This window comes from Mauremys reevesii, linkage group 1 (assembly GCF_016161935.1).
Source record: "Mauremys reevesii isolate NIE-2019 linkage group 1, ASM1616193v1, whole genome shotgun sequence".
NCBI lineage: Eukaryota > Metazoa > Chordata > Testudines > Geoemydidae > Mauremys > Mauremys reevesii.
The window spans coordinates 26,022,100-26,036,834 of NC_052623.1; the positions used below are offsets into that span (position 1 = coordinate 26,022,100).

Genomic DNA, 14,735 nt, shown 5'->3' on the forward strand with positions numbered 1-14,735 from the left:
ACAGAAGCCCCAACAACTGAAGGTGCAGCAGGTACTCCAAAATATCCTGGATAGAGGCCAGGGTTGGTTGGATTCTGCGGGCTAATGATCACACCGAAAATTGCGTCAATTTAGCTGACTAGGGCATCCTGGTGGAGGGTTTGCATTAAGGAGGATTTGTTGGACAGCTGCCAAATACTGCTCTTCCTCCTCATTCACCCATGCAGCAGCCATGTTGTGAGATGCAGGGAGCTGAGTGCATGATTCAAGGTGCGGCCTTGGTCCTGAGTGAGTAAATTGGGATGGGGAAGAAGCGGTATGTCAGGTTGAATAGACAGTGTGAGAAGATCGGAGAGCCAGCACTGTCTCAGCCATGCTGGGGCCATGAGAATGAGCTTGGGCCAATATACCTTGATGATGACCTGAGGGATGACTGGGATCGGGGAAAAGGCGTACAGGAGAGCTGACTGCCAGCAGAGATGGAAAACATCGGACGATGAGCCTGGACTGAGGCCCTCTTCAAGAGCAGAACAGATGACATTTCCTGATGTCCCTTGTTGCAAACAGGTCAATCATCAGGATGCTCCAAGCTGCGAAGACGACCTCATCTGCAAACTTTGATGTAGCTGTTCACTTAAAAAAAAAAAATCTTACTTGGACAGCAGGCTGGTTAGCAATTCACATCTACAAGGAACAGGAAGTGTAAATCTTCCTGCCTATGAGATCCATTCATTTAGAGTCCCTATCCTTGAGGACTTAAACCTGCCCCGCAGAGCTCTGTTGTTCACCGCAGTTAAAACTAGGGAATTTTGGGCTGGATGGGAGTAAAACCCCTCAAATCCCAGCATGGGAATGAAACAGTGCTTTTCCATGTGCTTAGCCGCGGGTGCTATCGAAGCCAGTGTGCTCCCGAGGGCCTTAGCTAGTTTGAGATGTGCATCATCGATAGGGAGGGCGACTCTCCCAGGGTCTGATGAAAGACTTCCATTAAGAAACTTCCAGACCAGTTCTAAGTATGAACACTGTACAACAGTATCCAAGTTCACATACTGTTGCCCATCCCAGCAGCATCTGAGTGCTTACCATTATTCTAAAAATGGCAACATTATCTTCGTCCATTCTAGCATGTAAGAGTAAATGCTTGAGTAGCATTTATTAAGATATTTTTGTTTGATTGGTTCTGTCACACTCATGAGCATCTTCCTACTGGATGACAGTTTTATGGTCCCAATGAAATCTGCTTGTCATGGGAGGTCACTGTTGCAAGCAGAAAACCAAGCTCTCAGGTTACTACTGCCAATATCAAAGAGGGCTTAGGTGCCAGACCTAAACAGAACACTATTCACTGGGGATCCAGTACAGAGAGAACACCACTGCGGTGCTCTGATCATGGCAACCCTTGCTGCTCAGCAGACAAACTGCTTTGTTTTGTACCAGTTGTTGCATTTCTCAAATAGTACAAAATGCAGGTTGCTGCGAACACCTCACTCCAGCCCCTTTTTCCAGGGTGAGACACTTCACTCTTAAATACGAGTTGTAGTTATCAAGCATGGAGGTGTTGATTGAGCAGATCACCAGGGATAGGTCTGCGTTCAATAGCATGGAGTGTAGCCTTCTGGACAGATGGAATGGAGAAAAGCATGGGGCATTCTCTGAATCCTTCCCCATCCTGTCTATAGCTCCTCACTCACACTGTGGCTTTTCTCCCCTTTCCCGATTCCTTTCTCGCACCCTCTGTGGCTTCCTAGCCTCCTTAACTCATTACTTGCTCTCTCTCTGGATTCTTTACCTCACTCAATTCCCTCCCATGTGCAGCTTCCCTCCCCAGGCACAAGGATGCTGGAATCGATGCTGTTACACCAGGGCTGAATTTGGCCCCATATATTGCATTGCCACGAACTAGGTATACAGGATTCCTTGTTACCATATCACTTTCTTTAAATACACAGGCAGCTTAGAAATGATGTAAATGGTATTGATCCATGCAATCCAGAATTTGATGAAATACATCTTTTAACTGTTAACTAAAAACAGCTAATTGGATGGAAGAAACTCCTGTAGGAAAACAACTCATTGGGTTAAATTCATCTTTGGTGAAACTCCTATAGTAGACTGAAAGAAGCAGGCAGTTCTCAGCACACTCAGCCAAGGAAAAGAGAGAGAAGCAGGAGGCTGTTGCTTTATCCAAGCTAGGGAGAGGAGGTCTGTTTCTCTCACACTTTAACCCTTTGTTAAAAACAAATGTCATGAAGCCCTCCAAATCCACCTGCCACACAAGTCATGTAATTTAAGGGACTTTAAATTTAACCTTAAATTTAAGGGACCTTAAACACACCATGAAAGCAAACAGAAATTAGAGGCGTGTGTGGTGTACAGTTCAGTCATAATTGTCCCATCTAGTCTGAAATGCTATTAAACTATGAAAATAGAAGAATATTGAAGGAAACAAGTAAAGTTTTCATTCTGTCATACTATACAGTATAATGATAAGTCATTTCATATATTTCATTTCTGTAGTAGCCTTTAAAGAGGATGGCAAGGTGAGCAATATTCTAACCACCCTTCAAATAAGAATGAAATATAAATTGTCTCAGCAGCAACACTTAGTTGAAATACGGGATATAAAGAAAGCACTCTCCCCCTCCCCCCATCTGCTTCAAAACCAACTAAATGGGTAAAGCTCTGCTGTCTCATTTCCACATAATAAGCTCAGTCTATTTATTGCACCAAATACTCCATTGTTGTGATTTACCATAGGATCATAGAAAGATAGAGCCAGAAGGGACCTTGGGAGGTCATCTAGTCTAGTCCCCTGTGTTGAGGCCAGGCCAAGTAAACCTAGACCATCCCAGACAGGTGTTTGTCTGACCTGTTCTTAAAAACCTTTAAAGATGGAGATTCCACAGCTTCCCTTCAAAGATTATTCCAGTGCTTAACTATCCTTATGGTTAGAAAGTTTTTCCTCATCTCTACCTAAATCTCCCTTGCTGAAGATTAAGCTCATTAGTTCTTGTCTTGCCTTCAATGAACATGGAGAATAATCAATCACCATCCTCTTTATAACAGCCTCTAAATAATTACAAATCGATTGTTTAGTAATTTGTTCCAGTATCTTTCCAGGTATCAAAGTTAGGCTGATTGGTCTATAGTTCCCCTTTTTAAAGATAGATACTATATTTTCCCTTCTTCAGTCCTCTGGGACTTCACCCGTCCTCCATGAGTTCCCAAACATGATCACTAATGGTTCCAAGATTGCTTTGGCTAATTCCTTAAGTATCCCAGGATGAATTTCAACAGGCCCTGCTGACTTGAATACATCTAACTTATCTAAATATTGTTGAACCCATTCTTTATTTTAGCTCGTGTTCCTTCCCCCTTGTTAATATGCATTGCAGTCATTACCAAAGGCAATCTATAAAGAAAGATATCTGACCTGGTATAGTCGTCCTCTACAAGCATGTGCTTTGGAATCGGTGAGTATCTTCCTGGTGAGATAGGAGCCAAAGACGCCTTGTACTCTAAAGTGCCATTGTTGCCAGAAGTGAGTATATGATTTTCCATTGGTGGAGAATAAGCTGATGGTTAAAATAAGTAATTGTAGTTAGTGACATTCACATTTGGTTTGGTTGTGATGGTATTGTTTTCATTTAAGCACCAATAATGTGTTTGGTGCTGTATAAGACAAAAAACACAGACAGTTCCTGCCTGAAAGAGTGTAAAATCTAAACAGGGCGGAGAAGGAATGAATGGCTAGCATTTTCTTTACTCACTCACTTTGTGTGGAGATTAAGGAACGAGAGGATCTTTAGGAGGGATTTGTATGAGAAGGGGATGGCTTGGGAGACAGAAAGCAGGAAGGCATTTCATGAATAAGTTCACGAATTCAAAAAGGAATGGAGATAGTTGTAGGAGATAAGTAGATGAAAGGGGCATTTGAAGGCAAAGCATAGATTATAATTGAGGCAGGGATTATTCCAAGGATCATAGAAGAGTTGGGATCCCATTAAACTGAATTTTCAGTGCCAATTTAGATTGCATCATAATTTAGATTCCAGGAAAGGTTGTTAAGAAGAATGAAAGCTGATATAGATAGGATATATGCTAATGATTAACAAAGACAGTACTATGCTGTTTGATTGTATTTTGCTTTGGGTCTCAAAGTAATAGTGATGGCTGGAAATATGTAATAATGGCTGTGACCAAACCTCTAATCCATGTAATCAGAGGAAAGGAAATACTGAGGAGGAAAAACAAAGACATGCTTTTGCACTGACTTATGATTAATTTCCTTTTGAAACAGAGGTGTTTAAACTTTGTAGTCATAGTTTCAAACCATTCTTTAGATGGTGAAATATTAAATATTTTAAGACTAAATGCTTTTATAGGGAAAGGTTATTTCTTGCTAAGAGACAAACAAACTTGTATGCACCCACCAATTACTGAAAGTCTTTTCAAGCTCTTCCCCCCTCTGGAATTTCTGATCACTAATAATAATATCTAGTTCTTAGATTATCCCCATTTTACAGATGGGGAAACTGAGGTACAGAGCAGTGATGTGCCATCCCCAAGGTAACCCAGCAGGTCAGTGGCACAGCTGGGAATGAAAACCAGGTCTCCTGAGGCCTACTCCAGTACTCTATCCATTAGGCAACACTGCCTCCCTAATCTTGCTCAACATCATGTGCTGCTTCACTATTTTTGAAATATTATTTTGGAAGACCAGATAATTCAAGGAATTAGTAAGGTGCTAGTGAATCTTTTTTAGTCACCGGTAAGAAATCAGCCCAGATTAGTAGTTAACAAATACCATCACCAACTGTTGGTTGATTAGTAGCATCTGCTAAATAAACAGGTGGTCTAGGTCCAATTCAGTGTAATATATAGATGTGCATGTTACAAAACCACCAATGCAGTTATCATCCTTTTACAGGCCTTGTGAATAGGAAGGACCATGGTCCTGCCAGATCAGAATTGAGGAATAATGATGCAGAAGTGCAGATGTGCCTAATCTTTGACTTTTACTGGGAACCTTTGTCTTTCCACCCCTTTGCTGGCTTTATGGCCTCTGGTGACAAATGACTTTTTGGCAGCTTGCTAGAGTGAGCTGGGGTCAGTTGCTGAGACTCCCTACTCACCTTATTTTGCAAGCCAATCAGATTGCCTCCTGGCTCATCTCTCTCCTCCAATGAGAGACTCAGAGGGAGCTTAAAGCAGGGACCATTTACTGACTGATTGGCAAAAGGAGGGAATCAGCAGCAGGCCAGAAAGATGCACCACAGTGGCATGGATTAGTCCTGCCTGCTGGGAGAAGGGATGCTGAGCAGAGGAGCCTGGAGCCTCAGTGACAAGGTGCCATCCCAAAGAATGGGGTCCTGGGGAGGGAGAACTACATGCACATTAGGAAGGGATGCATGGAGTGCAAGGGGAAGCACGGCTGCACTGATGAGTGGAGAAGCGTAGGCTGGATAGAAATAAGGGAGTGGATGGATGGGGAGCAGGGGGGCATTAGTATGCTGATGTGTGGGGATGTAACTGATAGATTTGGAGGGCAATTATGTAACAGGACAATCATTTTATGCTGTATGCAAATACTGTATAAATTACAAGTCCATTGAATGCAAATAGTCCTGGCTTTGAACAGGGGATTGGACTAGATGATCTCCTGAGGTCTCTTCCAACCCTAATAGTATACGATTCTATGAAATGTCATGTCCATTTTCCTCAGGCTTTTTGTTTGGTGAGTCCATGTAGGCAGGTCTTCTTCTGCTTGTGTTGCATCTTTCCTGTGGACTGGGTGCTCCTCTCTCCACATCTGTTAATCCAGGACCTCTCAAAATATTACATTGACGTAAAAATATTTTCCCCTTAATTGTTACAAAAGATACAGTGTACCTGCTTAAAGTTCAACAATAGGATTCTGGAATAAGTTTGGTGGTGCAGTTATCTTGTTAATTCTGGACTTGTGCTGCAAAAAGTGTTATTTCAAATATAATATATCATGACAGTATCATATCTAACTAACAGTTCCATTTTTCAGCCTTCCAAGCCCTTGGAAAAGCTTTGCTGATGAACTGATATTTGTCTAGATTTGAAAAGTCAAAATAATCACTTAAAGCATGATATCACATATGAAATAATATGCAATAAGGCACTTACAGTGAGTAATATCTGGTGGGCCATAAGGGTCAGTCATGTAAATGGTAGTGGGCTTTCCAACTTTTAGATAAACTACATCCGATGTGTTCTTCAATATTGCTACTGCCTCTTCATGAGTTACTTCTTCTAAACTGTAATTATTTACCTTAAAGGAGGAATTAGACAGATGAGTAAGGCTGGATAGATACAGAAGAAATATCCATATTATCTGTACAATTATCAGTGATGGATTAAGAATTGTAGACAAAAGGTGCTGCAAATTATAGAATTATAGTAACATTATCAAACAATAAAGAAGAAAAATCATATTAAGGCATTTTCTTGGCCCACCTACCTCCTAGGTCTTATTTAGCAGTATTGGCAATCCCTAAGCTGTAGTACCATGTCCCAGTGTAAAGTGCTAGATATGCCATTGTGTCTGCTCCAGTATGACACTATTACCAGGGTCATCATTAGCAGAAACATAACAAGAAACTGAAAAACTTAATCGTGATTTGTGCCCCACAGGATGCAGGGGATAGGTATACATCAGAGCAGCCATTTGTGATATTGATTATCAGCATCTGGTTATTGGCAGTAAAAGCCCAATCCACATTCTTATTAACTACTTGGATACTTGATGATGTTGCACCCATGCACTAGTTCCTAATGGGACCTCATAAGTGAGTGACATCCTAAAATCTCTTTGCCCATTAACTTAAATGGATAGTTGGAAAGTTAAACAGGGGAGGAAGGGAGACAAAAATAAGAGACTACTTTGGAGAGGTGAGGAGTGAACAGTGGCAGCTGTGGAATTGGGAAGGGAGGGTTTGAAGGTGAAAATGTGACCGTTTTCTGGAGCTGTAGGTAGAAAGACACTGAAATAGTGAGAGGATAGGTGATTATAGACACAAGGTGTGGGCTTGATGCAGAGAAATATATCAGGTGCACCAGAGCATAGCAAAGAATAGTATAGACAAGGTGGGGAAGGGAATTGTGTCAATAGGAGCTGCTAATCTAGATTACTCCTCCAGAAAAACTTTATGTCAGAGAAAAGGTCTTGTATATTTAGAGGCACGAGCACTCTACTGCATAAAGGTACTTGCTATGTATATTCATGTGCAAGGGAAATGAATTCATTAGGAAAGGGAACCAAGATATATTATTAATAATGAATCTTGTTTATTACAGTAGTGCCTAGAGACCGACCAAGGATGGGGCCTCATTGTGCTAGGCATATACACAATGCAGACTAGTAGACAGTCCCTGTCCTGAAGAGTTTACAATCTACACTGACAAGAGTGCCACAGGCTAACGGGAAAGGGGAAAGGACAGGGATATAGATTCATATTGATCTAGATTTCATGCAAATGACTGGTATGCAGAAGTGACTGCTATTAAATTTCTCTTGCTTATTTATATACTTTTAAAAAGGGATTAAAACCTTGGAAAATCAACTTTTGACTAATCTATGTAAGCACCGTTCCTGGCACAGCTAGCCTCTCGTTTCCCTTTCCCTACATCCTCTGTTACATACCTTTGTGTTTTGTCTTAATTCAGATAATACATTTTTGGGGGGCAGATCCTAAAACCATCATGAAATTGATTAGAAAGATTCCTTAAAGTGGGATGTGTTTTCATTTGCAGATATGCATGATGAGACAAGTGCCATGTTTGTATTAACTGAAGTTTGTAACATTGGGACTCAGAGAAATCATAAAGAAAGTAAATACATCAGTCAAGATAAGTGAGATAAAGCTACAAATGAGAGTTTCACAAAGCAAACTTGTTGGGGGAAGCAAAACACGAAGAAATGGTCAGAACTATGAAGGACATGCAGATTGCCACTTGCAAAAAGTAATCGGTCACAAATATTTGCAATATTTTGTTTATGCTCATAACAAATACGTGGAAAATATACATTTTGTCTTCTCTAATATAGGACTCTTCAGAAGGGATGCTTGGAACACTGATTAATAGTGTTTGAAGAATGAAGAAAAGGTTAAACAAGACTGAAATCAGCCAACATCCCATCCCATCCATTAGGACAAAAGCTATGTCTACACTACGAACTAGGGGTGTGAGTCTCAGATCACATACCTACACTCGTACCAGCTCAATGAGAGCTAGCCCACGTATAAATAGCAGAGTAGCCGCAGTAAGACAGGCTGTAAGTACATGCCGACGAGGTTCAGGTGGGTACATACTGTTTATACGAGCTCTAATCAAGCTAGCACAAATACATGGATGTGAGCTGGAACTCACATGCCTAGCTCATAGCATAGACAGAGCCGACGTCTCCTAGCAGCACACCCTGTCCCTAACAGGCATCTATACAAAATGTACTACACAGAAAATTGGAAAACAGTCCTTTTAAGGTGCTTAAAATTTGTTCAGCTCTATCCATTATGTGTTTGGCACAGCGCGTAAGAAGTTTTTCATTCAATATGTAGACTAACAGCCTCTTTCAGATTTGAGAAAAGCTTTCGTTGTCCATTGCAGAATCATGAAATCCAAAGAGATGTGTGGCCTCTTGCTATGCCTACCAGGTAAGATCAGTGATCAAATTAAAAAGGACTCCATTTCAATCCCAGTAGTCTTTTCTTGCATTAAACTGCTCTGGCCTTGTCTGAGACAAAGGTTTATCATTATATCAAATATGTACCATTAGTGTGTACTGCACTGGAAACTGTTTCTTGTTTTTTCTGTCAAGTTCTTAGCCACTATCTCAGACCTTTTCCTCCCACAGAAGTGCAGTACTCCCACCATCTAAGATAACTGGACTGGGGGGAAAAGCGTATTGCCCTTCTGCCAACTGGTAGCAGACTTTCAGGGCCTGCTAGGTCAGTTTCTGTCTGGAGCAGACATTGGTGCTGTCAAGTCAGGTATTTTCATAGTGCACCTTATTTCTACAAAATGCAGATAAGTTTTATTTCCTTTCACAGGGATGATAACACATAGCCCATAGGCAACTCCTTCTTGCAGAAACTTCAGCTCAGGTATCTGTGCCGTGCACTAGAGGAAGTTACCTTGTGCTTCTGTCTCTCTCTCCAGGGTCTCACGGTTTATACTCTGTGCTCCTTTTTCTCCCTCAGCACCTTCACTGAAAACCCCCAGTCCAACGCTGCTCACAAACACCATATGACTTGGAAAGGTGGGTCTGAGCATATAGCTTCCTTTTGGGCAGTGGCTTTGTAATACAAAAGATGCTCAGAGGGGTCTAATGACCTACAGCAGTGCTGGGCAAACTACGGCCTGCGAGCCATTTTAAGTCGGTCTGTGAGCTCCCGCTGGGGAGCCAGGTCAGGGGCTGCACCATGCGGCTGGGCCTCACTCTGGCGCTCCACACCCCTCGATCCCAACACGGAGCACCCTCCTGGACCCCAAACCTCTCATCCCCAGCCCCACCCCAGAGCCTGCTCCCCCAGCTGGAACCTGCACGCCTTCCCGCACCCCTACCCCAGCCCTGAACCCCCTTCCAAACCTCTCGGTCTCAGCCCAGAGCACCCTCTGACACCCCAAATTCCTCATCCCCAGCCCAGAGCCCGCACCCTCAACCACAGCCTTCATCTCCTCCCGCACCCCAACCCTAATTTTGTGAACATTCATGGCCCGCCATACAATTTCTATTCCCCGATGTGGCCCTCGAGCCAAAAAGTTTGCCCACTCCTGACCTAGAGAAACTGCACCAAGAGAGCAGTCAAGAGAGTTGTGTGAGTTAAAGAACCCAACTTTGTCTCGTTCTAATGGCCTAGACAAAGGATAGTACTTCAAACCACACAATGCCACTGATGACTCTTGGGGTGCAGTTACTCCAGGATATCTCTGGCTCCCTCTATAGCGAATTTCACCCACCCTGGGTGCTTGTACATCAGTGACCCTTAGCATGCAAATCATTAGCAACCTTCACTCTCCCCTCCCAAACACTCCTGTTATTAGTTTAGAAACTCGGCATAGGAACATGCTGTACCATTTCATAATAGTCCCTAGAAGGCTCTAAATATTAAGATGTCTGTTCTCACTCTCGTTAACGCTGATGAGAATTTTCTGGGTGCATGGAGGGTCCAAATAATTTTTCCATTTTTGCTTTTCCATAAGAAAGTGACCACTAATAATGAAACTTAAATAGACCTTTCTCCACACAAGCATGAAAACATGCATTTATTAAAAGCAGCAAAGAGTCCTGTGGCACCTTATAGACTAACAGACGTATTGGAGCATGAGCTTTCATGAGTGAATACCCACTTCGTCGGATGCATGTAGTGGAAATTTCCAGAGGCAGGTATATATATGCAAGCAAGAGTCAGGCTAGAGATAACGAGATTAGTTCAATCAGAGAGGATGAGGCCCTCTTCTAGCAGTTGAGGTGTGAACACCAAGGGAGGAGAAACTGCTTTTGTAGTTGGGTAGCCATTCACAGTCTTTGTTTAATCCTGAGCTGATGGTGTCAAATTTGCAGATGAACTGAAGCTAAGCAGTTTCTCTTTGAAGTCTGGTCCTAAAGTTTTTTTGCTGCAGGATGGCTACCTTTAAATCTGCTATTGTGTGTCCAGGGAGATTGATGTGTTCTCCTACAGGTTTTTGTATATTGCCATTCCTAATATCTGATTTGTGTCCATTTATCCTTTTCCGTAGGGACTGTCTAGTTTGGCCAATGTACATAGCAGAGGGGCATTGCTGGCATATGATGCGTATATTACATTGGTGGACGTGCAGGTGAATGAACCGGTGATGGTGTGGTTGATTTATTTGCATTTATTAAAATATCATGTTCTCTGACTCCTTAAACACTATTCAAAGATGTGCAGAGTATGCCAGCTTTGAGAAAGAGAATCATCTAGATACCTTCCTATGAACCATTCCACCTACCATTTTCACAGAAAAAGGATGTCATACAGGAGTTACAGATTGTTAAGAAAGATTATGCTTTGGTTCTTCTTTCTGATTAGATTGTTAGATTAATAAGGAGGGATGCCTCCCTCTCTCCCCACCCCACCCACTCTCCAAAGGAAAAGGTTCTTGCCTCTGTTTCTTAACCAAAAGAACAATGCACCTTATTCTGACACCATTTCAATTACCACCAAGGTCACTTAACTACGTCTACACTGTGCACCTTACAACAGGGTGGCTGTGCTGCTGCAGCAGGACCATTGTTACCCGGTGCGCTGTGTGGCTGCTCTTTATCGCTGGGATAACCACCTCCAATGAAAGACAGTAGCTTTGTGGAAGTGCCAGTGTAGACAAAGCCTTAAGCTGCCTGCACTCCAATGGCTGTGGCAGAGCCAATGTATGGTAGGGTAGAGGAAAATGAGATTTGAGACGTATCAGTCAGAGGTAAGGGAGACTGTGAGGGAAACAGGAACAAAATAAGAAAGTGAGGAGTGTACCGTATGGTCTATGAAGTATTAAAACATCTGTGCAGAAAGGTTGACATCAGAGCTGTGCGGTTATTGTGCCATCTAAGTGAGGACCTTCATGCGCTCTAGAAAGCCAGATGAAGTGAGACAGCAAATGAGTGAGGAGGAAATTGGATGAATACTAATATAAAGGAGGTTATCTTTAACTCCCATTAAAATTAGCTTAATTAGCAGCAAAGAAGCGTGTTTCTGTGGGAACTTGCAGAGGGAGAGAGAGAGAATACCCATATATCAGCAGCTTCCAGTGATAAAAGATGGCATCACTAGGTGTAGGAATCAGCCGCCTGGGCATAGAAAGACTGCCACAGGAACTGAAGTTCCTAAGTGTGATAGGGAAAACGTGCACTGACAATACTGGGCGTCCTACATAGCCACAAAGCGCCAGCTAGATTTCATTCAGGATAATGAGATGGAGGGACTCAAACAGCAGCTGAACTCACAAATCTAACCCCCCTGGAGCTGGTTGTTCCTGATATTACCCTAAAGCTCTAGGGAACTCACACCTGGGCTACAACAGCGATGACGACAAGGGCTCAGGACTCTGTTTCCCAGACTGAGTAGAACCCAGGGCAGAGATAGAACAAGCTGGAAGCTACTTCCAGAACCAATCATAAGCCTGATCTCAGAGACAAAAGAGCTTCCTTTTACGTTTGGTTTTGGCTGTTGTTATGGAGGCATGAGTAGAGACAGAGAGAGAAGCATCACAGCATGGGAGGTTCACATTAAACTTCCCATTGCTAACTAAAGGGAAACTTAACACTGCATTGGTGGTTACGAGGTCACTGAACGGTGTCAGCCCAGCAGAGACCGACATTATAGAGTTTTGAGCTGCTCCGTTCGGCTTCCTAAGCACAGCACTGCAAGCACTGCTTTGCCACTGTAAACAGGGGAAGAACTAAAATAAGATTAACTAAATTGGTAAGACATAGGGTGACAATAGCAGACCATAACATTAAAATGACAATTGGATGGTAAGGATGAGGCAATTGTTCATAGTTTGATAATGTGGTATGTATGAAATGTTGGCACACAGTCAAGAAGGGAGAGTTAGCAGTTTTCAGTGGTATGTTGGCAGGCGGGCAAACATAATCTAGGTCAAGTAAAGGTCACTTCAACGCTGCAGGGAGAGGTCAGTCAGTAGGGTTGCCAACTTGGTAATATTTAAAAACCAGACACTCCCAACAGGAGTGCCGGAACCTCCCCTGCCCCGCCTCTCACCCCCCACCCTTGTCCTGCCTATTCCCCCACAAAGTCCTGCCCCTTCCCCCTTAGAACCTGCCCTGCCTCTTTCCCCCGAGGCCCCACCTCCGTCCACTGCTCTTCTCCCCTTCCTCCAAGCATGCTTTTCCCCACTCACCCACCCTCCTTGCCTGGGTCAGGAGGGAATTGCCTGTGGAGCCAGGGCTGCGAGCTGCAGCCACCTGACACAGGTAAGAGGCGGTCCTGGCTAAGCAGGAGCATGTGCGGGTGATGACTTGGTGCCTCCCTGCTTCCCACCCCGCAGTAACTGGACATTGGGTGTCGGGTCCCCTTTTTTTAACAGACTTTCCGGTCAAAAACCAGGCACCTGGCCACCCTATCAACCAGGCATGCTTAGTCCAAAACTAGCTGAGGGTCACCAGACCATAACAGTAAACTGACCATAATACTAAGACTTGTTATGTAACAGCTTTGATTGATAGCGAAATTTAGCAGTTGTGATTGGACTATAAGAACAGGTCAATCATGAAGGATCTAAATTTGATTGGCGGAAAAGGAAGGCTTGAAAGAACAGCCAATCAAAAGAGCTCAAAAACTGCATGAAAGACAGAGTCAGTAGGCAAAATTTAGAAAGTTAGGAGCAGAAGAAGAAGAATGAGAAGTCAGAAGAAATCAGAAGCAACCACAGGGTGACAGCAGAAACGGACAGTGACAGAACAGACGGAGAGAAGAATATGGAGAGTAAGCATGTTAGCTATAGAGTAAAATATAGATATAAATAGGATTAATGAATATGTGTCTGTATGTTTGGGTTAATAAAAATGTGTCTGCGTTGTGAATGTTACATTGTTTTATAAATTTTATAAATTTTAAGACTGCTGTCAGCAACTGCAGCAACTGACCACCACAAGCAGAACACAGCCATTTAATATTGGGCTAATTATATGTTTATAGTTCAGGTATTTTTAGCCTGTATCCAAGGATTATGCTAAGGGCTTTGCTTATGTTTTTGATGTATGTTTATGCTGTATAGGGACGATTGCTTTTACACTAAATACAGAAAATACTTTGTTTTGGAAGAATATGCCCTGGGTGTCAATCATTATATTGGAAGGCTATATCCGTGTCCTCCCAAGGGTAGCAAGTCTCAGCTGTACTGGGCAGTTGTTCCTAGAAGTATTCCTACAAAACCCCAGCAATTTCTGTAGGGTGGACCCCTTTCACCTTGCAAAAACAGGTAAATGGGTCAGCTGTAGGGAACTTCTGGTAAACCAGGAAGGGACAATATGTGAGCTATTCTGGGGGGTACTTTGGGTCTGTTTTGGGGGTAACAAGACAAGCAACCCAGGCGACTGAGGAGCAATTCCAAGTCAGGCTACCAAAAGCCAGCCTAATTTTCCATTGGACTCCAGATCAGAGAGCCTCAGAGAGACTATTTTGCTTGTGAGTTTTATGCTGGCCAGTGATTTACAGCACTGCATCACCCACTAATGAACTTCTTCTCAACTCACATTCTGCCTAGGCAGGTGCTGGGAGGGAACTGAATGGTTTGGGCCCATTGTAAATGTTAGGAGGTAAAGGGCTTAAGGTATTGCTGCTATTTTATTATTCTAGTCACTATTTTTTCCTTATTCCTTTTCCTCTGTTCCCTATACTTAAAGTTCTGCCTGTTGTTGTATTGTTATTTTGGGGATTGTGATAATTGTTTTATTCCTTGTATATCGGACTACACTTCTAGTGTATTATTTGGTAGTAAACATTTTCCCGAAGGACAGCACACATTGTATTCCATGCAGTAGGAGGAGACCCCCTTGGGTGGCGGTATCATGTGCCAAGATAAAGAACCCAGGACCCATACCCCTGGGGTGATAGGGCAGAAGTTTCTCCAAGCAGCAGGCAACAGGGAGAAGGTTTAAGCTACCCATTAGGGCTCAGGTTACACAAAGAAACCAGAACGGCTGAAAATGTATTATGAAAGAAGGAACAAGATAACAGGCTCAAACC

General features: G+C 42.9%; 1 protein-coding gene across 9 annotated transcripts in view; it reads right to left on the reverse strand.

Annotated features, from left to right (window-relative positions):
- Nucleotides 1–14,735, reverse strand: part of DLG2 (discs large MAGUK scaffold protein 2) — a 1,428,123-nt gene that overhangs the window by 366,024 nt on the left and 1,047,364 nt on the right. For all 9 annotated transcript variants that reach the window (XM_039519937.1, XM_039519936.1, XM_039519928.1 and 6 more), the window contains 2 exons: nucleotides 6,136–6,280; nucleotides 3,413–3,554 (listed from right to left, as the gene is read on the reverse strand). In XM_039519937.1, coding sequence (XP_039375871.1) covers nucleotides 3,413–3,554; nucleotides 6,136–6,280 — 287 coding nt within the window. The remainder of the gene's footprint in view (nucleotides 1–3,412; nucleotides 3,555–6,135; nucleotides 6,281–14,735) is intronic.